Below are 26,186 nucleotides of genomic sequence, written 5' to 3'. Positions count from 1 at the left end.
AAAGTTATACTGCTGGCCTTGCCTACTGAAAGCTAAGTATTTCTGGTGGCCCTTATGGACAGGTACTGAGGTAAAGGCATTTGCTAGATCAATAGCTGCAGGTCACGAACCAAGAGATATGTTCATCTGTTCAAGTAAAGCCACTGCATTTGGTACAGCATTTGCAGTCAGAGTCACTACTAGATTAAGTTTGCAATAGTCAACTGTCATTGTCCATCACCCATCTACCTTTGGAGTAGGACAGACAAGAGAGTTACAGTGAGATGTGGAAACCACCTTCCCCACAGTTTCAAGTCCTTGAGGTGGCATTAATTTCTGCAATTTCTCCTGGGACTTGATACTGTTTTTGTTGTTGTTGTTGTTGTTCACTGTTTTCCCTGGTAGGCAACTCCAAAGGCTTCCATTTGGCCTTTCCAACTATAGTAGCCCTCTCTCCACAGGTCAGGGAACCAGTGTGGGAATTCCACCAACTTCTAAGTATATCTGTCCCAATTATACAATATGGACTTGGGAAGTTAGGAGACCCCCTGTGAGTTGGACTTTAGCCAAACTCCATTCATCACCTGATCTCCATAAGCCCCTACTTTAACTGGAGGGCTAGTTCTTGGGGTCTCCTGGAATGAGTGTTAATTCAGAACAGTATCTGATAGACCCTGGAAAGTCCGATTGTTTCCTTTCCCCAGTGTACAGTTGCCCTTGTGTTCATGTTCATCCGGGGAAGGACTGGAGAATGGCTAACAGTAAAACTTTACAGTATTTTATCAGAGTTCCTTCCCCAAGGGAACCAGGCTTCCCCTTCATTCAAGGAGTTCTGGGTCTGCAAACTGGTTCAAGTCTGGTATTTGAGTCACAGGCTGAGATTTCCTCTTGTCACCATCCAGTGTACCCTTTTTTACATTTGTTTGAGAATTTTTCTGTTTATACAGATTAAGCAAAAATGCAGTAGGCTTCTTATCTACTTCAAGGTTGGAAATACCATGATGTATTAGTTAGTACCAAAGGTCCATTCAAGTCACAAAACCCTAAAAGTCATTTTGCCTATGCTGACCATTATGGACCTTTCTCTACCTGGGCTGCTGGTTATGGTAACTGCCACCACTGTGCCTTTGGTGATTCAGTGCTGCCTCCTGGCCCCTGCCACTCCAGGACCCAGTTAAACCCATTGTGCTTTATTCGTCCAACTGAGCAACTGCATCTCCAACCCTAAAGTCTGACACAAGGACAAGGGCAGTGACAAAGCCCTTCAGTGTACTGGTGCCTCTCACAGTTTTGCATCTTACAGGGTTAATGAAGGGCATGTCTTCTGGCCCTTCCTACTGTGGAGGATTAGATTTTACACAGCACACCCACTCTAGCATTGCGGTTTCCCTGAGCCTTAAAATCCCTTCAACGTTGAGCCAAGGGATATCAGGGATCTTCAGCTTCTTTTCATTAGGTCACCTTTTAACAAATGCTTTAGCCAACTGGTCAAACTTTTTTTTTTTTGGTTTTTCGAGACAGGGTTTCTCTGTGTAGCTTTACGCCTTTCCTGGATCTCGCGCTGTAGACCAGGCTGGCCTCGAACTCACAGAGATCCGCCTGCCTCTGCCTCCCGAGTGCTGGGATTAAAGGCGTGCGCCACCACCGCCCGGCTGGTCAACTTTTGATACCTTTTTAAACTGTGTGTGCTTCCATATGAAACCTAGAGTTTCCACTCAGCATGTACATATCCATAAACTCAGCCTAATTCAGTTTTATGTTCCTTCTACCTTATTTCACACCCTTAAAATCTATTTTCATGCATATTCTCCAGACTCTGTTTGAATGAATTAGCAAACTCATTAAGGCCTTTAGTAATAGAACATGCTTAGTCTTTTTTTTTTTTTTTTTAATTTTATGTGCATTGGTGTTTTGCTATGGGTGTTGGGTCCCCTGGAACTGGAGTTACAGACAGCTGTGAGCTGCCATGTGGGTGCTGGGAACTGAACCCTGGTCCTCTGGAAGAGCAGTCAGTGCTCTTAACCTCCAAGCCATCTCCCCAGCTCCCGAGCATGCTTAGTCTTAAGTCTAGTTTTGAGTCTAGAGACAACTATTGGTGGTCCCTGAAGGACATCAGTATTGCCTTGCCTGGCATGTCCTTCAGATAAAGTCACTGCTGCTTCAGCAGACAATGAAGGATTAATTCCTCCAGGCAAAGGTGGAAGAGGGCGATACTTCAGGGGTTGGTGATTTATCCTTTGCCAAGGGTTGGGAGACTATTTCCTCATGTGAGATAACCCTCTGAGAATCTAAGGGTTCAAAGTTCTCAGCCTTGGGGTCCTCTCACACATCTTTGCCTCAAGTTACAGGATCCTATTGCTTGTCCATGTCCTTAGGACACTGACACCCTCCAGGGCTGGAACTGGAATGAAAACTGTTGTAGGTCAGCCAGTTTACAGTGAGGACTTGGGTTGGATTTTCTGCAACTTGAGCCCTGTGGCTTCTGGAGAGAAGACTCTTCCAGGGCACACTTAGCAACCTGGACTGTGTGTGTGAACCTGAGCTGGCTGATGTTTTCATTGAGCTCATGCTTTCCCATTGCCGGTTTATCTAGAGCTTCCAGGAGAAACCAGCCAGCATCGTTACTTTCCTTACCTATCCATAAGTTGTCTAAAGTAAATTCCTGTTCTCATCAAATGTTTCTAGCCATGGGCTTTCAAAGTTCTTCATGCTACCAGGGAAGGTTTCAGTAACTATAGGTGTCAGTGAATTGCAAAGCCTATTCCAGATACTTAGAAATTTCATTCTTATGTCAGGCAGTGGTGGCGCACACCTTTAATCCCAGCATTCCAGAGGCAGAGGTAGGTGGATCCCTGAGTTCGAGGCCAGTCTGGTCTACAAAGCTAATTCCAGGACAGCCAGAGCTACACAAACCCTATCTCGAAAAACAAACAAACAAACCAAACCAAACCAAACCAAAACAACAACAGCAAAAACCCAAACCAAAAATTCATCCTTATAATTCTGTTTCTCTAGAACCACTCCTGGTACAACAATCTGTATTAGTTAAGGTCCTTTAGAGGTACAGCACCAAAGAAGTGTGTGTGTACATGTGTATGGACTTATTAGACTACCTTACAGGCTGTGGCTCCACTAGTCCAACAATGGCTGTCACCTGACAGAAAGTTCTTGAACACAATAGTTGTTCAGTACACAAGACTGGATGTCTCAGCTAGTCTTCAGTCTATGTTGGAATCCCAAAGAAGTAGGTTCTAATAGCAGTGAAGGAATGCCTCACTAGTGAGAGTAAGGGCAAGCCAACAAAAAGCAAAGCCTTCCTTCTTCCGTGTCCTTTTATGTGTGCTATCACCAGAAGATTCTGTCCAGATTCCCACCTCAAGTGATTCAATCAAGAAAAATCCCTCACAGGAGTGCCCAGCTGCTTGGGTTTTAGTTGATTCCAGATACAGTCAAGTTGACAACCAATATCAGCCATCATACTGGTCTAGAACTCAGCATGTAGCCCTGGCATTAACCTCTGTGTCTACTTGTATTATATCTTCAATGTGGGTATTTACAGGCATGTGCCCACCATGCCTTGCTCAAAATTGGGTACCTTGCTATGGATTTATTTTCATTTATTATGTTGAGCTCTGTGTGGGAAATTTTGTCTTTTCTGATCTGGAAAATTGTTTGAATGATTAAACTGATTAATAGTCTGTCCTTCATGTTCAATTGCTTGCTTGCTCGCTTTCTCTCTCGCTCTCTCTCTCTCTCTCTCTCTCTCTCTCCTCTCTCTCTCTCTCTCCTCCGCTCTCCCTCTCTCCCCCCCCCCCCCCCCTCTCTCTCTCTCTCTGTGTGTGTGTGTGTGTGTGTGTAGTGTGTGTGTGTGTGTGTGTGTGTGTGTTTGTCTGTCTGTCGGCAGAAGTTTCTGTGTCCCTCCAGCAACTCCCAAATACCCAGCAGCACCGCTTCCCAAATAATTGACTTGGAGGCTTAATATTACTTATAAATGCTCCGCCAGTAGCTCAGGCTTATTTACTAACTAGCTCTTACACTTAAATTAACCCATAATTCTTATCTATGTTTAGTCACTTGGTTTGATACCTTTTCTCAATACGGCATTCTCATCTTGCTTCCTCTGTATCTGGCTGGCGACTCCTGACTCCACCCTTCTCCTTCCCACCATTCTCAGTTTGGCTTTCCTGCCTAACTTCCTGACCAACTACTGGCCAATCAGTGTTTTATTAAACCAATTCAAATGACCAGTGTCTACAGTGTACAAGAAGATTATTCCACCGCATCTGTCTGTCTATCCCCCCACCACTTCATGTAGAACAGGCTGGTCTTGAACTCTCTATGTAGCTGAGGATGACCTTGAAGTTCTGAATCTCCTGCTGTTGCTTCTCAAGTGCTATGATTACAGGTGTGCATCACCACATTCCGATTTTTAAAAGGTGGGTAGTTCAAGAGTGTTAAGCACATTCATTTTGTTGTGCAACAGATCTCCAGAACTCTTTGGACACTGAAAACTCCATACACATTAAACAGCAGTGCCTCATTTCTGTCTCCTGCCATCCCTGTGCAACCACCATCTCCCGTTCCTCTAACTTACCTCATGTCAATAAATGGAATTCTAAACAGTGATTGTTTTTTCCAGTGATTATTCCATTTAACAAAATGTTCTTAAAATGCATTCATGGCAAGGTTTCCTTGCTTTCAAAGGCTCACCAGCATTACATTGTATTTTGTCTTTCCATTCATTTCGGGGATGGACATTTGAGTTGCTACTACCGCCTTGGCTGAGTAGTGCTGCTATGAACATATATGTGCAAAATGTCCATTTGAAAATCCCCCTTTTTCAATATTCTTAGAATTGAGAGTTGTTGAGCTGGGTGGTGGTGTTGCACGCCTTTAATCCCAGCACTTGGGAGGCAAAGGCAGGCGAATCTCTGAGTTTGAGGACAGCCTGGTCTACAAAGTGAGTTCCAGGCCAGCCAGGGTTACACACCTGTAATTCCAGCTCTCGTGAGGCTGAGGAAGAAGGATTGCTGTGTTATTTGACACCAGTCTGAGCTACAGTGTGAGTGAGGGGGTGTGTGTGTGTGTGTGTGTGTGTGTGTGTGTGTGTGTGTGTAAAAAGAAAACATTTCACTAACACATGTAGAAAGAGTTCTCAGAATTGCTAGAGTAGGTTACCCTCTGCCCTAGGAAGTATTCCTCAAATGCTTAGGTACGATTTATGTTGTGACAAATACCACTGTAGGTATTGGGAATTAGAACCAAATAAAAATCAAATTCTTTTATTTGGTCATCAGTAAAAAGAGCAAGCTCAAATTTGAATTTTCTGTTTCTCTCCGTTTATCTTCCCTCTGTCTGAAGTCTGGTTACTGGTCTGTCTGTAGTATGTGTCTTTGTCTGCCTGAACGGTCTCTGCTGTGGACTGTCCCTAACAGAGGGCTTTGCTCTGTATTTATTTACTAACACAGAAGATAAGGCATGGGGAAGGAATAAGGGGTACTTTATAGAAATCTTTAATAGAGTTTTACATGGGATGAAACTTTCCTGGCTCCAGCTAATCCCAGAGCACTCAGAAAAACAAATGTACTGTAAACAAATGTTATTAATCTATATTCATATGCTGTTTCCAATATTTATGGCTGATATTTATTTTATAAGGTTGCTTCCAACCTACTGGCTGCTTTCAGCAAACGATTACAACACACACACACACACACACACACACACACACACACACACACACACACCTCTGAATTTAGGGACTGGAAAAGAATATAACTTAATGCATTAGCTTAGGTTATAAATGGGAGATCATATTAAGGTTGGTTGTTGTGTGTGTTCTCTTAAAGTTGGGTTAAACCTAAACAGTCTGAGCACACAGTAGGATAGTAGGCTAAGTCTTTAGTGAGCTCAAGTTGCATTATTAAGTTGGCTGTGATGTCCAGCAAAAGCTTTGTCTGTTTGAATGCAAGAGATATTTTCATAAAATTGTTATCACTTCAAAAAATTGTTAAGTTCTGTCATCTTTTTTTTTTTTTTGGTTTTTGGAGACAGGATTTCTCTACGTAGCCCTGGCTGTCCTGGAACTCGCTCTGTAGATCGGGCAGGCTTTAAACTTAGAGATCCAGCTGCCTCTGCCTCCCGAGTGCTGGGATTAAAGGAGTGCGCCACCTCTGCCGGCAGTGCTGTCATCTTTTGTTGTTGTCTGTCGAGCTGTGGGTTTGGACTCTGAAGTGAACATTGGCAGGGTGTGGCAGGCTTTCTTTTGGGCCACCACCCAGCTCCCAAATAAAGACATGGAGACTTATTAGTTATGAATGCTCGGCCTTATCTTATACTTGTCTCACTAGCTCTTATAACTTAATTTAACTTGTTTCTTTTCATCTCCATTTTGCCATGGGGTTTTTTACCTTTTTTTCATACTGTATATCCTACTTTCACTGTTTCCTCAGTGTCTGGCCGGCCCGCCCCAGGTGTCTTCTCTTTTCTCTTTCATTCTCTTCTCTCTCCTCCAGCCTAGAATCCTCCTCTGCCCGCCAGCCCCACCTATCCCTCTACTGCCTTGCTATTGGCTGATCAGCTTTTTATTAGCCCAATCAGGTGCCTTAGGCAGGCAAGGTGAACCGGCAACACATCTTTACATTGTTAAACAAATGCAACATAAACAAACTCAGCATAAACAAATGCAACATAATTTTACATAGTTAAAGTAATGTTCCACAATGGCAGGGCGTGGAGCCAGGAGTTGATGCAGTCTCTTGACTCCAAGCTTGAACTCATTTTCTTTTCTGAGATTTTGGGAAACCAGGTATGGTGACACACATCTGTATTCTCAGAACTGAAGTCTGAGACAGGAGAACCATGAGTTAAAGACCAGTCTAATGTATATGGTGAACTCCAAACAGGCCTGGGTGAGAAACTGTCTCAAGAAAAAAAAGAAGCAAAACTATGGGAAGTGATTTGTACCTTAGTGCTACTACATTTGTGTTCTCCTTTATTCCAGTCCTTCCTCATCCTGGTGTGTGCGTGTGCGTGTGCGTGTGTGTGTGTGGGGAGAGAGAGAGAGAGAGAGAGAGAGAATGAGAATGAGAATGAACATGCTTATTTTAGCTCCATACTTTGACCTCCATACTTAGGTCAAAATCGTCTTTATTTAAGTTCAGCAGATGTATTTTGTAAATGAATTTAGGCCACACCTATTCCTGTTCCCTGACTTCATCTGAGAGTTTCTCACTCAGCCTGCCCAGGGAGATCTGCCTTTGGCTTCTCCAGTCACTATGATTACCGCTGCTCCTGTTCTGAGTACACACTGCACACTTTTCACCATACACTTCGATGTATCATTATTACCTTTAATAGATAGTGTGTACTCTCTCCCTCCTCTCTTCACTGTTTTCATGTGTTTAAATTTACTCTTGACAAGAGATTTCTCATCTGCCACCCTCCTTTAGTACTAGTTATTCTAGTAAATACACCTGTGTGGTGACAGTTCACTATGGCAATGATGATGGTGGTGGTGGTCCAGGTGAATACAAGGTTTCCTGAAAATGTATCTGGATAAATTTTCTTTCTTTGCCTTTGCTTTGTGATAGGCTGTGGATGATGTAAAGAAAGGTTACATTAAAGCAGAGGAGAAGTCTTACCAGTTACAGAAGCTATATGAACAAAGGAAAATGGTCATGGTAAGTTTGTGTCTCCAAATCCTTTTATAAAATGCCCTGATTACCTCTTAAACTTCTTGTCCTAGTCAATTTTGAAAGGTACCACAACCTGGTGAGAGGCTTAATTAATTAAGAGGGGGTACATACAGACTTTGATGTAGAATCTCATTGTGTTTAGAATCTCATTGTGTTTCCCCACTTATTACATCAAAACTTAGATTATTACACATAGGTACATAATTTTGTTAATAATAACGAAACAATATTCTTTTGTATGAAGATGTGATAAAACAAAACTGGGAATAGTGATCCACTTCTGTAATCCTAGCACTCTGGAAGTGGAGACAGGAAGAAAAGATTGTCCTTAAATGTCTAGTGAGTTTAAGGCCAGCCTGGGTTACATGCATCCTGTCTCAGAACAGCAGCAGCCATAACACTGGCTGGAGAGTTGGCTCAGTGGTTAAGAACACTTGTTGATCTTGCAGAGGACCTGAATTCGATTCCCATCACCTGCATGGCTTCTCACAACTGTCTGTAATTCCAGTTCTAGGGAATCTGATGCCCTCTTCTGACCTCTACGGGCACTAGGCACACACATGGTATACTTACATACAGGCAAAACATTCATACACATAAAATAAATAAATCTAAAAAAACTCCTTAACATTATAATATAAATATTCTATAAGAACCTAGTATTTAGATTTTTTTTTTAAAGTTTTTAGTATTTATCAATTCTAGAGCATGTCTTAGCCCTGGTTAGCCTGGAGCTTGGTATGTAGCCCAGACTGGCCTCAAACTGTGGGTATAGACCAGGCTACCCTTGAACTTCCTATTTCAGCTTCCAAATGGTGAGACTACAAGAACAAGCCACCACATTCAGTTAAGTCTTTACATTAACATTTAGTTTAGTTGTGGTTAGCAAAGTCATTACTTTTACAACTTATTTTTCTCCATTTGTTTAGACAGTTATGCTCAGTAGTGCTTTTTTTAAAAATGTATGATTTCCTAGAATTGTATTTGATTTAGCCACTACTGGCTTTGTGGCTTTTTAAATCTAAATTTGATTTTTAAAAAATTTATTTAAATTTATTTTATGTGCATTAGTGTGAAGATGTCAGATCCCTTGGAAGGAATTACAGACAGCTGTGAGCTGCCATGTGGGTGCTGAGAATTAAACCCAGATCCTCTGGAAGAGCAGCCAGTGCTCTTAACTGCTGAGCCATCTCTTCAGCCCCTAAATTTGAAATTATTTAAAATTCATTCCTTTGGTTATACTGGCCACATTTTAAAATAGTCCTGTGTGGCCAGTGACTGCCATGTTGGACAATACAGGTCTAGAACATTTTCAGCATCGCAGGAAGTTCTTTTGGACAGTTCTGCCTAGCATGTTCTTTAAATGTTTTAAAATTAGTTTTTAATTTGTATCTGCCATAAATACAGTGGTGGACATTGAAAAAAAAAAAAACCTAGTAAAAATAAAACTGGTAAAGAATACTTACAAAATGTTCAGTCATTTACAAATTTGTAATCATAATATATTTACAATTTAATATAATTTATAGTATAATGTAGTATATTATAAATTATAAATATAAATTTCTCTCTTGGCATATCACTGACAGCTGAAATTTTTGCAGTGTTCCATGTGTATCACACAGCAGCAGATGCATTGCTAATGATCCTGATACACTACTTGAATTATTTTTTTGCCTTCTGTGTACTTATTATCTATTTAAGTTAATTTCTTTAATTAGGTCAGGTGTGGTGGTATATACCTATAATCTCAGCCCTTAGGAAGCTAAAGCAAGAGGATCATTATTTAAGACCAGACTGGTCTGTCTAATGAGTTTGAGTTTGAGATCAGCCTGGACACATAGTGAGACCATGTCTTGACATCATTCCCCCTATACATACACAGAGAACCATTAAGTTAAAAGGTAAATAGTCCATAACCTACATCTAGGAAGGATATTTTATCACTTACATGATAAAAAAAATCTCTTCCATAGAAAGTCATCAGAAATCAGGGAACCATCTTACTAACACAAGCTAAAACAGAAAATAAAAAATCTTAAAAGTATAATTAAATATTGGCAGAATTTTGGCTAAGGGAAGATAGATCGCTGTGAGTGAGGCTATTCTTTAAGACAGTAGCCCTGGGACCAGTTGTGATGGCACATGTGAGCAGATCACTGTGAGTGAGGCCAGCCTGCAGGGTGAGCTTCAGGCCAGCCAGGGCTACTTAGTGAGGTCTGGAGAGATGGCTCAGTGGTTAACTGCACTGGCTGCTCTAGGAGAGGACCAAGGTTCAGTTCCCAGCACCCACATCAGCAGCTCACAATCTCTAACAGCAGTTCCAAGGGATCTGATGCCTTCCTCTGGCCTCCACAGCACCAGACATATATGTGGTATATAAACATACATGCAGGCAAACATGCATATACATACAATAAAAGTAAAACATTTTAAAAAGCATACTTGAGCTGGGCAGTGTTGGCACATACCTTTAATTCCATTATTCGGGAGACAAAGGCAGGCGGATCTCAGTGATTTCAAGGCTAGCCTGGTCTACAGAGTGAGTTCCAGGACAGCCAGAGCTGTTATACAGAGAAACTCTGTCTCAATACAAAACAAAAAGGCATCCTTGAGATTGTGAAACCTGAAGAGCTTCAGAATCTCAGTTCAAGTTTGGGGAGACTTTTGGCCCCCCAGGTTCCTCTCAGGGCCTTATCGCCATTAGACCTGGTCTGTCCTTTGGCAAGTCAGCTAGGAGAACAGGATTCTTTAGAATGGATCGTTAGCCCATTCACCTGAAGTGTCCTGCTCTGTTAGGCACCACACCTCTCTCTTGGCAACTACTGAACATTTATGAAATGTCCTTTACTACATCTTTCCTCTTCCACCCAAGTGGTTCACATATCTAAGTCATATGTAATGATTCAAGATCATATTTAGCTATTCAAAATTGAGAATGGACAGAATAATTCTATGTGGCTGTTTTGTCTTTAAGACAGGGTCTCATGCCCAGGCTAGGGTTGCACTTGCTGTCTAGCCAAAGCTGGTCTTGAACTTCTTCCCACTTATATCTCCCAGGTCCTAGTATGACAGGTATATACCACCGTGCCTAGCTTTAAAATTTTGTTTTTTAGATACATGTTGTAAATATGTTAGAAATAAAAATTTACCTTTCTAGTTTTGAATCTATGTAAATTTTCAGTGTTCTTTTCAAGTTTGCTACAAACTCAACAGTGTAGGGATTGTCTACTTAAACCTGAGAAATGGTGCCAACCTGAGAGTCTCCAAAGACCTTGGTCCCAGTAAGACTATATCTGGCTTCTCATCAAGGACATGAGTGCCTTAGTTTCCATTCAGATTATTTTTAGGCCAGTAAAAACTCTCTTGAAGGTCTTTTGATTTCAAGGGTGACATCATTGACTCCAAGGACAGGAAGAGGAGATTCAGTCTGTGCCAGTCCTGTTCTAAACTGGTTATGAAGTATTCGCCTCATTTTACAAAGTACACTCAGAATGCAATGTCTTGGCTACTTTTCCTGCTTGTTGTGACCAAATACCAGACAAAAAGCAATTTAAGGGAGGAAGAATTTACCCTGGCTTACAGTTAGAGGGATACAGTCCATCCTGATGACAAGAGTGGGGGACAGCTGATCAGGGCCTGCCTCTGGTCACCTACTTCTTCCAGTAAGGCTCCCCCTCCTGAAGGTTCCACAGCCTTCCAGAAACAGTGCCAGCCAGCTAGGGACCAAGTGTTCAAACCCACGAGCCTGTCTGAGACATATCACGTTCAAACCACAGTGTCTAGGATCATGTGACTGACTAGTTAGAGTAGAGCTAGGATTTGGGGTGGTATTAGAACTCCAGTGCATGTTTCCCCGGAATTAAGGGAGAGAGGGTGTCCTTTACTTCCAGGTGGCCTTTTTTTTCCAGTGGGAAGGCCCCAGGAATAATACTTTCTTACTATCACAGAGCATTCAGGATACACAGAGATCCATATCTCTTCTGGTCGCTTTTTCTAATCTTTGTCTTTATCTACATGTTGCTTTAAAAAAAAATGTTTACAGAGGATTTGCTATGGTGGTATAAACATGTGATTCCAGTACTCATGAGGCAGAGACAGAAGCACAAGTTTAAGGGTAGCCTGGCGTACTTAACCTGTTCCAGGCCAGCTTACCAGGCTACATAATAAGACCCTGCCTCAAAGACATTCACCTCTCTCCTACAAAAAATCTGTACAGTCAAATGCCCTATTAGGAATATGGCAGATATGTTTGTCAGAACAGCACACCTGTGTCCGGAAGAAGACAGTTTTTAATGGATTTCTTTTATGCTAGCTGTTTTTTGTTAAAGAACATGAGCAGAACTAATCTTCAGGTTCTGTGACACCCACCTGCATTACAGCTTTTTAAGCACCATTGAGCAGAATAGCTGTGTATTGAGCCTGTCAGTGTTTCTAATGACTATATTAGGAATATGACTTGGATTAAATACTGGAGGCCTGGGTTCGGGGCATTTTTTTCCCTTTACTATTTACCCTTTATTGTAAGTTTCTTGTTTATTTATTTATTTATTTATTCATTCATTCATTCATTCATTTATTTATTTATTTATTTATTTATTTATTTATTTATTTATTTATTTGGTTTTTCGAGACAGGGTTTCTCAGTATAGTTTTGGTGCCTATCCTGGATCTCTCTCTGTAGACCAGGCTGGCCTCGAACTCACAGAGATCCACCTGGCTCTGCCTCCCGGGTGCTGGGATTAAAGGCGTGCGCCACCACCGCCCGGCTTATTGTAAGTTTTTTAACAGAGAAGCTGAAAGGATGGTACAGAAGGTACAGAAGGCCCCATGTACCACCTGCTACGCTAGCTAGCAGTCTTCACCTTTCTAACCTGCATGCTTTGGCTGGCTCTGTCTTGCACTGGAATTTTTGGGTTTTTTTTTATTTGCTTGGTCTCTGTGGTGCCGCAGGTTGAACCTAGGGCTTCACACATGTTTGGCAAGTATTATTTCGCTGAGTTAACACTCCCAGTCCCTACCCTGGAAGTTGTTTTTGTTTTTAATGTGTGGTGTGTGTTTGTCTGCTGGTCTATGTGTGTACCACATGCATGTAGTGCCCAAAGCATCCAGAAGAGGGTGTCATCTTCTGGAGCTAGGGTTATAGACAGTTGTGAGCCCCAGTGTGGGTGCTGGGAACCAGACTTTGGTCCTCTGCAGGCACAGCTAGTGTTCTTAAATGCTGAGCTATCTCTCCAGCCCCCTGCTCTGCAGTTTTTAAAAGTAATTTCCAGATCTGCCATTTCATAACCATTCTTTTTTGTACACCAAGTGGGTGTACCCTCACTCCTCTAGCTCTCAAGCCATTCTTGAGAGGGAAAATGGTTGAGCCCTTTGGCTAATGATAATGGAGCTTTTAAAAAGATTTTAACTGCTGGCCAGTGGTGGCAAGACATCTTTAATCCCAGCACTTGGGAGGCAGAGGCAGGCAGATCTTTGAGTTCAAGGCCAACCTGGTTCCAGCCAGGGCTTTACAGAGAAATTTTGTCTTGACAAAGAAAACAAAAACAGATTTTTTAAAATTATCATTTGTTAACTGTCTAATTATGCATCAAATTCTGTGCTAAGTATTTTATATTTGATGTTAACAAATAATACTATGACCTAGGTGCTGTCATTATTTCCCACTTTATAGAGTAAGAATTAAGGGTCCGGGAAGGAGTAAAGTCCTGTCGCTAGGAAAGAATGCATTTGGATTTCAGTGCAAGGTAACCTGAGCCCAGCCCAGGGACCCGGCACTCCTCCGTGTGCCGCTGTCTGACCCAGGCCTGCTGCTGGGTCTGTCTTAGAAGGTTCCATAGCACCTACCTTGTCATGTTTACCTGTGTGTCGCAGGCCTTGTCCTCTGCTCACAGCCGGAGCAGTAGATAGTGTCCGCGTCTACTGGTAGAGGAAGGACAATAGAAAAGGAAGAGACAGTGATGGTGGAGGAATGCGGGGAACAGGCTTGAAGTCTTCTGTCTTCTGAACTCACCGGCCTCTGTTCTTGTTCGTTGTAATTTCCCATCTTCTAAGTTATTGTACTGAAGAAGAAATATAAAGTAGGCAGCGTGTGATCCCTCCTTCCTGGACACCTAAGCCCCTCAGAGCCAGTAGTGTCAGTCCCCAGTAGCAGAGCCACAGATTGCCTAGTGTCTCTTTGTGCATCTGTCATTTCCTTTTTTTTTTTGAACAGTTTTATTTTATTTATTTATTTATTTACTTACTTACTTACGATTTATTTAGTTATTACATATACAGTGTTCTGTCTGCATGTATACCTGCAGGCCAGAAGAGGGCACCAGATCTCATTACAGATGGTTGTGAGCCACCATATGGGTGCTGGGAATTGAACTCAAGACCTCTGGTAGAACAGCCAGTGCTCTTAACCCGAGCCATCTCTCCAGCCCCCTGTCATTTCTTAGTAAGAGAGAAGGCTACTGTCTGGTTCTCAGTTTGGAATTCCTGCCCATATGCTGAAGTCACCTAAGGTAGTGTGCCTCTGCCCATACCAACAGTGGCTGGTCTTCGGTGACTTTCATGTGAGGGTGTGGAGGCTCAATCCTGTATGCTTATTTCCCGGCGACCCTTGAAAGGACACCAGCTCAGGGACCGTGAGTCTTTTTACTTCCTTCTTATCTCCTTGTAGCACGAATCTTAAAAGGTCTTATTCATAAAAACAAACCCAAGGCCAGGTATTGGGGTGAACGCTGGAAGATCAGAGAAGCAGAACAAGCCACAGCTTCCTCACCTCGCCAGTTCCTCAGCTGATCCTGTTTCCTCAGACTGGAAGCCTCTGAGTCCTCATCTGAATAGATCTCAGCTGAACTGCTGCTAAAAGCCTAAAAGCTTAACCAGGCTCTAGTTCTTCGTCCTCATGCCTTAAATACCTTTCTGCTTCCTGCCATCACTTCCTGGGATTAAAGGCGTGAGTCACCATGCCTGGCTGTTTCCAGTGTGGCTTTAAACTCAGAGATCTGGATGGATCTCTGCTTCCCAAGTGATAGGATTAAAGGCGTGTGTGCCACCATTTTCTGGACTCTCTATATCTAGTGGCTGTTCTGTTCTCTGGTCGCAGATAAGTTTATTAGGGTGTACAATATTTTGGGGAACACAATATTACTACATCTCCTCTTGTCTCTTTTATGCTCCATCCACATGTCTTATATCTTTCTTGCTAAACTTAGAATGTGAGTTGAGTTAAAGACCAGCTGAAACAGTAGAGTGGGAACAAGGCTGAGTGAGCTTCAGAGTTCACAGCCTTCTCTGGATTAATCTTATGAGGATCGTGTATTTACTTGTTTGGGTCCAGATGCTTTATGAGGAGTCACGTTGTCTTAGTTTCATCCATGCTGCTGTGATGAAATACCCTGACATGCAGCCTAAAGTTTGTTTTAGTTTGCAGTTTCAGACTGTTCCATGTTTCACAGCATATGCACATAATGCATGCATACCTATGTTCAGCTCACCTTTTTCTCTTTTGACAGTCTAATACCCAAAGCCAGGGAGTTGTGACACTCATGTTTAGGCTGTTTCCCATATCAGTTTAATCAGATAACTCCCCACAGACATGCTTACAGGCAACCCAGTCTAGACAGTTCCTCACTGAACCTCCTTTCTCAGTCAGTTGACTTTAGAGTGTGTTGGGTTGACAGTTAAAACTGCCATATATATATATATATATATATATATATGTATGTATATAATACACACACACACACACACACACACACACACACACACACACACACACACACGAGACTCAGGACAACTGAGCACTTAGGAATTAGCTGATGTGAAGAAAGGCAAGTCTAGGGATCTAGTTCTAATTGTTCGTTTCTGATGAATAACCTCAAGGTAGGTTCACCTCCCTCTGCGTTCTGTAAAATGACAAAATGACTGAGGGGGATTTTGTTTGTTTGTTTTAGTTTTAACATGTTATGAGTGTGAGCTATGTAGTCTTCATTAAGATCAGTGCAACTTGGTTAGCGAAGCTCGGTGAGATTCCCGTCCCTTAAGTACATGGAAGGAGGACCACGCCGACTGCCGTGGGGACTCCTTTCTAATGCTAGTGTCTTGACTACGGTGTCTCTCTTGTCACTTCATTCCTGTGTCATTTTCCCATGAAGAACCGGGTGTTAGAAGGATGGAGGTAAAGCTGAGAATGGGAGAAAGGCGTGCCACAGAGGCCCAACCCAGTGCAGGGACAGATGTGAAGTCAGAAGCCAGGTCTTTGGGTAGTTAGGTGAAATGCTCTTGTCCATCCCAGCAGCTGCACTGTGCTTCAGTGTCTTTGTGACGTGGTTTTCACTTTTATTTGTTTAGTACCTGAACATGCTGAGGACTTGTGAGGGCTACAACGAGATCATCTTCCCACACTGTGCCTGTGACTCCAGGAGGAAGGGGCATGTTATCACGGCCATCAGCATCACGCACTTCAAACTTCATGCCTGTACTGAGGAAGGACAGCTGGAGGTGAGAGCCCTGCCTGGGGCTGGGCCAGGGGCTCTGTCTGTCATTGGGCACCTTGTTACTTTCTGTGTTTTAGTTCCTCTGTGGGGCAAATGAAATCAAAACTATGTTGATGATAATCAGTGACTCCATATTGATCCTTATTTCACTGGTTCCTTACTCCAAATTACTCATTTTGATTATTGTGTGTACGCGTGTGTGTGCACACTCCTGCATGTCATGGTACGTGTGTGGAGGTTATTGGACAACTTTGTGGAGTCATTTTCTTCTTCCACCTTTGTGTGGGTTCTGAGGCTCAAACTCAGGTCAACTTGCCCAGTAAGCATTTACCCACTGAGCCACCTCACCAGCCTCAGTTTCTCCTATCATAACCTTTCCCTGAAACACTGAGCATTTCTCCATCCGAATCCCTTTGCCTCAGCCTAGACTGTAGACCTTACTCTGATGTTCTTGGCTGTCTAGAACCAGGTAATAGCGTTTGAATGGGATGAGATGCAGCGATGGGACACAGATGAAGAAGGAATGGCCTTCTGTTTTGAATATGCACGAGGAGAGAAGAAGCCTCGATGGGTTAAAATCTTCACACCATATGTGAGTGGGAGATGGGAGGCATGGGGGAAATAGAGTGGACTTTTGAAGTAAGTCCTAGAGGGAACTAAAGGAAAAATAGCATGAATCTGGGGCTTTAGGAAGCAACGAAGTCACAATCCCAGAGAACTCTTTCTTTCTTTGTCTTGCCATAGTTGGTGTTTGTTGCTGTCGTTCATTTGTTTATGACAAGCTCTCACTGTGTAGCCATGGTTGGCCTGGAACTTGCTAATGTAGACCAGGCTGGCTTTGAACTCAAAGAGATCCACTTGTTTCTGCCTTCTGAGTGTTGGGATTAAAGATGCATGCCACCACACCCTTGGTTTCTCTGTAGTATTTCTATAGCCCCTGAATACATGCTTTTATTCCTTTGTTGATAACCATAAAATCAAAAGGACCAGTTTGACGTATTGTCCTGTTGGGATTGTGAAATTTGCATCCTGTACGTCATAGTCACCACTAGAAGGAGCTAGAGAACAATAGATTGTCAGGTCTGTCTGTGTCTATGGTTCGCAGCAGGATTTTTTTCTATCCTGGGTGGGTTTGGAAGGTGGGATGATAGAGCTGAAGTTCAAAGGCATGTTCTTGTGCCTGGTCTTGGGAAGTCAGTGAGTATTGCTACCTTTTTTTTTCCAGTTCAATTACATGCATGAATGCTTTGAGAGGGTGTTCTGCGAGCTCAAGTGGAGAAAAGAGGTAATTCTAAAGAATTCTTGAATTCATTTCTTCATCTTCTTGTTTAAAATGTATAGGCCCATGACCAAATACTGGGACCCTCACCTCCATTTCTGTCTTTCTAGGAATATTAGTTAGAGACTGATTATCCCATGTGAGCCAGGACATTCTCCCAGCGAGGCTGGCCTCTGGATGGTGAATGGGCTCTGCAAAAAAAGCCCGGCTTCTTCCCTTGTGTAGAGGGTGGACACTGGCTGCAGGCTCTCCCATCTCTCATGACTTCATGGACCCTCTTCTGCTTGTTTGATTGATTTTTGTTGTTGTTGTTGTTTTAATCAAATAACCCTCCATGTTGTTGCTGACCCAGGAGAGCTCCTGCCCTGAGCTTAGCCATCTGACTGGATAAGTCACAGTAGAGTCCTTCTTCACTAACCGAGAACATGTATGTGGGGGAAATTGGTTGCTACTCAGTGCTGGAGCAGAATTTAGAAGACTCTGTCAAAATACTTAGCTCAAAGAAAATCAGGAAGTGAATAGGTCCAGTCAGTCACGTGGAAGTTGATGTTCTTGCTATAGTAGAAAGAACACTGGGCTCTGGAAGTCATCTGGGATTTCTCCTGCTTCTTTTATCTGTGATTTGGGCAAAGCAACCTCCTTAGATCTGAATTGTCTCTTATAACAGGAAGACTGAGCCAGGTGGTACTATTGAGAGTCCTCCATGCTCAGAGGCTGTGGTTCTGAGTGGGAAGTTGGATCCAGTTGTCAGCCAGGCTTGCTGCTCCTGCTGTGTGTGCGGGCTGTCTCCAGACTGGAGGCCACACTGCTCCTCAGTAATTCTTCTTTTCTTTTCCTTTCAGAATATTTTCCAGATGACGAGGTCACAGCAGAGGGATGTGGCCACCTAGCCTTGCCTCATCCCTTCCCTTCTCCTTGTCCTCATCCTCTTAGCCTTTTGTCTCCCATGCCAGACAGTAACCATTAACACAAAAGAAGAAAAAAAGTCATATATCCCAAAGTCCTAAGCTAAATATTATTAATACTTCCCTGTGAATTTCACGTCTCTGAAACTGAGCTGGTAGAGAAGAGCAGGTTGATAGTGCCAGAAGTCCACTGAGATCAGACAGAAATAAGGCCAACCAACTCGCCAAAGGCATCTTGGTCGTTTTCCGGGCCTCATACCAACAGACTCTCCTTGTACTATATTTTTAAAACTGGAACTATGAACTCCATCCATTTGCACTGTTCAAGCATATATATGTATGTATGTAAAAAATTATATATACACAAATTAGCTGCACGTATATACATATATATTTCTTTTTAAATTTCATATTGATGGCAGTACCTTTTTTAGCTTGTGTTTTTACACACCTTCACTGATTCATGATCTCTCTCTTGCTCTCTTTATTTTGAAACAAACTTTAAAAAGGAAAAAAAAAATTACAGGGAAAATACCTCTCCTCATGAAGGACTCGAAAAGTTTACAACCTGCTTGGGTTTCCCCCTTTTTTGTATCGAGTACAGTTTCTGGCTGTTGGTTTGCCAGAGAGTCTGAGGAGCAAGGGGTGTAGTGTCTTTATCTTCAAGAGGGTGCTGAGAGGGGAAAGGCTGTTTCTCAAGAGCAGTGAGACTGCACGTCTGCAGGGACTCTAAAGATCCATGGTCTCAGTTCCAAGTCATCTTCCTGGTCTGTCGCCCCCACTATGGCTCACTAGTCCATTCTGCATCTCCTTCCTGTTTCTTTAGGGCCCAAAACAGAGTTGAGGGTAGTCTCAGGAAGCTGTTCTCATAGGCAGCTCTTCTTCTGCGACAGGGATAGTATTGGAGACTGGGAGTGAAGCTTGACATCGGAGGCACAAAGGTTGGACGTGTGGAGGGAAGGAAGGAGGCAGTACCTCATATCTATAAGGGTTTTACCTCCTCCGTTCCTGTCCCATAACCACCTATATTTTACATCCTCCAAGACTTCCTGAAACAGTTGTCTGGGGAGGGAGTGACTTGGGTAAACTTAGAGTCTGAGTCTCTGTCAACCAAACCATAGCCCTACTCATGCCAGCTAAGGGCCCAGGAAGAAGTGGAAATATGCTTGATGTTGGTTGATTCCGCTTTCTACTTCAAAGGGGACTGGAGAGAAGTCTCTCAAAGAGTTCTTCATCTGGGGCTGGGGCTGGGGCTGGGGCTGGGCCTCAATCGGTAGAGTGCTTGCTAGTATGCATAAAGCCCTAGGTTCCATTCCCAGCACCACATAAACCTGGGTGTGGCAGTGCACACCTGTAATCTCAGCACTTAGGAAGGGAGAACAGCAAGGTCAGAAGTTCAAGCCCATCCTCTGCTAAAATGTGAGCTCAAGGCTATCCTGGATTCCATGAGACTCTGTCTCAGAAGTAGAAGAGGTTCTTATCTGCCCTTGCATTTAGACTTCCTAGGACCTAAGAACTACGTTTGGGACACAGGCCAGGGCTGGCACTAGGGTAATATTCTCAGACCTTGAGTTCCTGCTTCCCTGTTTTACCTTCCAAATAGAAGCCTCCATAGGCTGGCATCCTTGGCTTTATGTAGCTGGAAGGCAGCCAGAATTGGGTGTAGTTGGCAGTGTTGGGTTTGGTTTAAAGTTTCTTTCATACTGATTTTGCAGATTACTATGAGGCCACTTTTCTGTCTCTATAATTCTGGTAGCCACTTGTCTCAGGAAGGTGTGAACCTTTTAGGACAGCCTATTCCTTCCCTCTCTGTGGGACCACAAAGTATAAAATATAAGAATGGGGAGTGTTTAAAGTTGAAGAAGATAATACTTGTTTTGAAGGCTTTAATCCAGGATCAACTCTTTGGGCTTTAATAATGTCTGAGTACCTTAAAAGTAGATGCATTGATTTCTACTCCAAGATGCTTTGGAGGCCATCTTTGTTTAAACTCTAAAAATAGCAACAATGTGCCCCTGTTCCCTCAGCGGGAGAGGCATGAAGGAGTCTAATGACAGCCTTCAGAGTAGAGACAGGGCTTTCTGGAGGTCCCGAAGAATGAGCCCCAAAGGTGTTGGCCTGTTAACAGAATCTGTGTAGAAGCAGAGCTGCCTTGAGGCAGTTTCACAGCTGCAGCCAGGAGATGGGAAGGAGACCCATAAGGCTCATAGTGGGGCTCCAGTCATGGAGGCCCAGAGGATCAAGCCCCTTTGCATGAAGCTGCATTAGATGTAACTCTACTCCACCCCATCTCCCCTGCACTTCCTTTCTCCAATGCCTACTATGTTTCTTAGTCCTGGCTTCTGCCCAGGGTGGCATCTACCCAGTCTTCTTTTGCAGCTTATCTCTGAGAAAGGGAATCCCCCTCCCCAGCTTCACCCCAGCAGGATCTTCCTGGTCTCCCATTGTTTCTTCCATGTTGAGTTTCTATTCTCTGAGACAAAAATTCAAGAGATTTTTTTATGGACCCTGAGAAACTTGGCCCTGTAGGAAGCTTTGCTTGGGTAGTGCTTTGAGCTTGCCGCTCTTTGTACTTTTATCCTGGTCTCCATTTTCCTGCCCTCCCCATGCTGAGGCCTAAGCTCAGCACAGCTGCAGATATATTAGTGCTCAGGGCAGCTCCGAGGCCTGGACAGAGCTCTCAGGGAGGAACGAGGTCAGTATCCCAGCATCCTCTTGCCTGCCCGTTTAGTTTTATCCTTTAGTTTCCGGGGCCATTAGCTTTGAGTTATCCCCTTCTATAACTCCAAAGCCAGTGCTTGGAGCAGCAGAGTAGGGCACTGATAAGAGGGGACACCTCTTTCATCTCAGAATTTCCAGCTTAAGGGCCAGCTCCTAGAAAGCAGTTTTCTTAAAGGGACCTGAATGCATATGAGTTGACCTCAAGTCTCCAGGACGGGAGGGTCTCCCTGCTCTCCTGTCCATTATGCTGTCTGGGGCAGGGAATGGCCTCAGCACACTGCTGCTCCTTCACCAGTTTTATGGGTTACTTTAACTTCTTTTTGGAGGAGGGAGAGTGTCTAAATACTCAGAGCTAGTGGGAGGCTAGTAGGAGAATGCCTCTTTAGCCCTCCACCTTGGGTTCCTCTTAATCTAACCCTGATTGCATCTGCCAGGCCTCCTTTACCTAGACAGCAGCAGCTTCCTCAGAAGTAACTGAGGGTGTATGGAGATTGGGCTCTGAAGACGGCCTGACGCTGGTAGGAGCTCTTGGCCAGCTGCTAAACGTGGGTGCCAACTTGATACCATGCCCCTTTTAGCCAGCGAGCTGGGTTTCGGCTTTTCCCAGGCCGTGCATCCTTTAATTTATTTGAGAGAAGCTCTAATTGTATGTTCACTGCAGTGTCTTGTATTTTTATTTGTGATTTATGAAATGTGAAGAGAAAATGCAGAGACCACACTGGCTCCAGGGTTTCTCCGGCCCCTGCTCTAGAGCTAACCACTCTAAGATTGTTTGGTAATGTCACTTAGTGTAATTAATTGTAACATATTCTTTTAAATAAATTGATTTATTGATGAAACAATTTCTTGGTTTCCTAGACTACAAATCCTTTGGGTTATGTGGGAAGAACTAAACAGGGGCCTTTGAGAGTTCATTCGGAATGGCTAGTCTGAAATGAGAGGGGACATCTGACTGGTTTCCATTTCCCTCCTCCAGTGAGGAGGGAATGGAGGCAGGAGGGAGCAGTTCTTCAGAAATTCCATCTGCTACCTCAGCTCGGAGTTTGTTGAGCCCTCCTGCACAGAATCCTGTGACTATTCACAGACCCCCTCACTAACCAAGCACAACTAAAACCTGGCAGAACCTCGAGGACATGGTGTTAGGCCCCCAGCTCACCCCAGCGTGTTTATATCTCATTTCTAAATAAATAAGGAGACATTTTTATATCGCCCCTAGTGAATGCCTAGGCAACACCAGGTCTGGGGGTTGCATTCACTTCTGTGATCATGTGCCTGAGAATAAGGGTGGTCCTGCTGTCCTTGCTCTTACAGAGAGAGCCCAGGTACCAGGCCACCTCCTACTCAGAAGAGAACCTGCTCCCCAAAAAGATCAGCATTTGTAGTGGGTCAGACATTTCTTGGTATTTTCATAGCCCTTTACCACATGCTTTTGTTCCTTAGTTGATCCTAAGAGCAAAGACCACCAAGTTTGATATTTGGATTTGGGGAGAGATGACATCCACAGTCTCATTCACCCAGCCACCAATATCCAGTATTTGGAATCTGACAAATACTATGCCACTGACCACTAGACATTAAAACATATTTTTTCTCTTTAATAAGGGAAGATCCATAGAAAGGTAGAATTATAGAACTAGAATTACAGAGGTCAAAGTCAACACCATTAAATACCATCTGTATGAGACATTGTGTAAGAAACTGCAGTAGATGCAGGCATGCTCATAGCCTTACAGAGGAGACAGGACAGCCTCATGATACACAGTGGAAGGTTTCAGTGCTATGAGGACACTAATAAAAGGCCCAGACATGGTGCATGTCTACAACCTCAGGGTCTGAGGATTAAGAGTGCAAGACCAGCCTCAGCTACACAGCAAGTTCACAGCCAGCCTGGGCCACATAAGACCCTGTCTCAAAATTGAGGGAAGGGCCAAGATGGCTCAGTCTAGATGCTAGCTACCAAGCCTGACAACCTGAGTCCCTGTGTCCCACATGGTGGAAAGAGAAAACTGATTTTCACAAGTTAGCCTCTGCACACACACGAGTTATATTGAATGCACATATACAATAAATATAAAAAGTTTTGACTTATAGATGAAGGCATAAAGGGAATCTTAAAGTGATATTTAATATGAATTATTTAACATGAGTAGGATTTCATCAAGCAGGATTTAAACAGCATGGGGCTGTTATGTACAAGACATTGAAGCAATGGAGAATGAAGAAACCCAGGGTAAGAAAGACCAGACTTGTCCAGAGCACAGTGAAGATATTGTTTCAGCGGAATATAGGGTATGTACAAGAATGAAGTAGAAGGTAAGGGTTTCCACGGCCCCCATTTTTACGTGCGTGCGCGCGCGTGTGTGTGTGTGTGTGTGTGTGTGTGTGTGTGTGTGTGTGTGTATTCACATGTGCGAGTCACAGTACACAGAGGACAGTTGTGGCAATTGATTCTTCTGCCATATGAAAGGCGGGATCAATTAGAAGACTGATATAATTATTCCATTAAGAAGCAGACACAGTGATGACTGAAAGGAAGGAAATAGATAGAATGACAAGTTGTAGAAATGAAATCTTTCATGATGTAATAACACTGAATGTCCATGAGAGGAGAGGAAAAGGCTCCCAAGCTCTGTGACTGGAGAGTGGAGAGCTGAGCCAGGCCAGGTGGGTACACCTGTAGTACCAGCACTTGGGAAGTGAAGGGTTAGGAATTCAAGAGCATCTTTGGCTATATAGCAAGTTCTAGACCAGCCTGGACTTCATGAAATCCTATCTCAGAAAATAAAGTGGCCTAGAGGGATGCCTCATCAGTTAAGAGCACTGACTGCTCTTCCAGGGGACCCAGGTTCAGTTTCCAGAACCCACGTGGAGGCTCACAACTATCTTAACTTCAGTTCCAGGGCATCCAATCCCCTCTTCGGTTTCTTTGGCCACAGGCAAACGTGGTGCCCAGATAAACATGTGGGCACTCACATAAAAAAGCCAGGCATGGTGGCACATGCCTCTAATCCCTCTAATGCAGGGAAGCAGAGAAAGGTCAATTCCCTGAGTTTGAGGCCAGCCTGGTCTACCGAGCGAGTTCTAGGCCAGCGAGGGCTATACAGACAAACTCTGTCTTGAAAAACCAAAAATCAATCAATCTTTAAAAAGAACAACAAAAAGCTCCAAGACTTTGAAAGGAAAGTGTTTTAGTATTGGACTATTCACATTTAGGCACAGGTGGGAAATCCCGTATAGATGTCTAGAGTCATTTCTTTAGAGGTGTTTCGTGTGTGTATGTGTGCACTTGTGTGAGTTGGGATTACCTGGTCCTGCAGTTACAGGCAGTTGTGTTATTCTGTGGGTGCTGGGACCCAGAAGTGCGTCCTCTGCAAGAACAGGAAGCACTTTTAACCACCAAGGCATCTATCCAGCCCCAGTGGTCATTTCTTCATTGTTTACTAAACAGCTTCTGGTGTTGGGGGCACCTGTTGAGGGCAGTAGGGCTGTAGCAGTGAAGAAGGCAAATGAAAGTCACTCAACAATCGTTAGTGAACTGAAGAGTTGACTCTACCCGTGGAGAACAGGCTATATGTAGATGAGCAGGTGGAGGATTGTGGAAGCGTACTGCAAACTTCTTTAGTGGGGCAGTGGGTTTAGACAGTAATATAGTCGGGAAGCCATCTCGACCTGAGGAACTCAGTCGGGGCTTTATTGTTGGACTGACTAGAAGATGTGGGAGAAGCTGAGTGTGGTAGCCCATGCCAGTAGTCTCAGCACTTGAGAGATTCAGGAGGAAAGATTGTGAGTCTGAGGCCACCCTGTCTCAACCACTGTTCCCAAAAACAGAGGGGGAAAAGAAATGGAAAGGTTGTAATCCAGATTTGGACATGAATGGGTGTATGTGGTAATGTTTACTAATAGGAAAGTGAAGGGAAAAGGTTGTACCACATGAGTTCAGGAGAAAAGTGAGGGACACGTATGTGGCAGGAGGTCTTTTGTTTTGTTTTGGTTTGGTTTTTCGAGACAGGGTTTCTCTGTGTAGCTTTGTGCCTGTCCTGGATCTCGCTCTGTAGACCAGGCTGGCCTCAAACTCACAGAGATCTACCTGGCTCTGCCTCCCGAATGCTGGAATTAAAGGCGTGTGCCACCACCGCCTAGCGGCAGGAGGTCTTTATTGAGCAGGTGAGAGGATCCAGTCCATTGAATGGAAATCTTGCCTCTGGCAAGAGAAAGTTGACTCTTGGAGAAATAGAAAGACAGTGAGCCCCATGTGCTAGTAAACACCTGTGATCCCAGAACTTGGGAGGTGGAGGCAAGAGGAACAGGAGTTCAAGTTCATCCTTGACTACAAAATGATTTGGAGACCATTCTAAGTTACATGTGACTCAGTGGGCCACCAAGGTGATTCAGTGGTTCAGTTGCTTGCTACCAAGCCTGATGAACTAATTCAATCCCCCATGACCCGCATGGTGAGAAGAGAATAAACCTCTCCCCAAAGTTGTCCTCTACCTACCACATGCCTTGGCACATGCTTGTCCACATACATGCATGTGTGTGCACATTGAATAATAAATGCTTAAAACTAGAGGCTGAGCCCAGCAGTGGTGGTGCATGCTGTTAATCCCAGCACTCAGGAGGCAGAGGCAGGTGGATCTCTGAGTTAAGTGAGCTCCAAGACAGCCAAGGCTACATAGAGAAACCCTGTCTTGAAAAGCCTAAATAATAAATAATTTTTAAAAATAAGGGCTGAAAAGTGAGAAAACAAAGCTTTTCTAAGAACCAAAAGGTCAGACCTCTTCAAATTCTCATGTTTAGAGAACATACTGAAGCTTGTCCATGAAGGAAATTCTTGGGTCACAAATACTTGAAACCAAAGAAGTGAAAGGCTGCCTCACAAAGGCCATGCTGAGTCATCAAGGACCAGTGTCGTGAGGGGCACGTCACACACGTGCATATTTCCCAGCCTTCAAATCGTAGGAAGAGAAGAGTTTGGACTCATCCAGGGCTTCCCCCTTCTGTGTCCTTATCAGCCTTAGTCTCCTACCAGGATGTTTTCCTTAGTGTTGGGTTTTGGTTCTACAATTTAAAGGACCTCTGTCTCGTCTGTGAGTGGGCCACCTACACTCTGGTGCCT

General features: G+C 43.6%; 1 protein-coding gene across 1 annotated transcript in view; it reads left to right on the top strand.

Moving 5' to 3' along the window:
• Snx27 (sorting nexin 27) overlaps positions 1-21,912 on the top strand; it is an 89,458-nt gene extending 67,546 nt beyond the window's left edge. The window contains 5 exon segments of the mRNA XM_052730167.1: positions 7,572-7,661; positions 16,020-16,169; positions 16,629-16,757; positions 17,391-17,450; positions 18,287-21,912. Coding sequence (XP_052586127.1) covers positions 7,572-7,661; positions 16,020-16,169; positions 16,629-16,757; positions 17,391-17,450; positions 18,287-18,334 — 477 coding nt within the window. The 3' untranslated portion in view covers positions 18,335-21,912.
• The last annotated feature ends 4,274 nt before the right edge of the window (positions 21,913-26,186 follow it).

Source organism: Peromyscus californicus, unplaced genomic scaffold (assembly GCF_007827085.1).
Source record: "Peromyscus californicus insignis strain IS unplaced genomic scaffold, ASM782708v3 Scaffold_9__1_contigs__length_137607984, whole genome shotgun sequence".
In the NCBI taxonomy this organism is placed as follows: domain Eukaryota; kingdom Metazoa; phylum Chordata; class Mammalia; order Rodentia; family Cricetidae; genus Peromyscus; species Peromyscus californicus.
The sequence above is the reverse complement of the archived record's forward strand: the minus strand, read 5'-3'. Positions and strand labels throughout refer to the sequence as shown.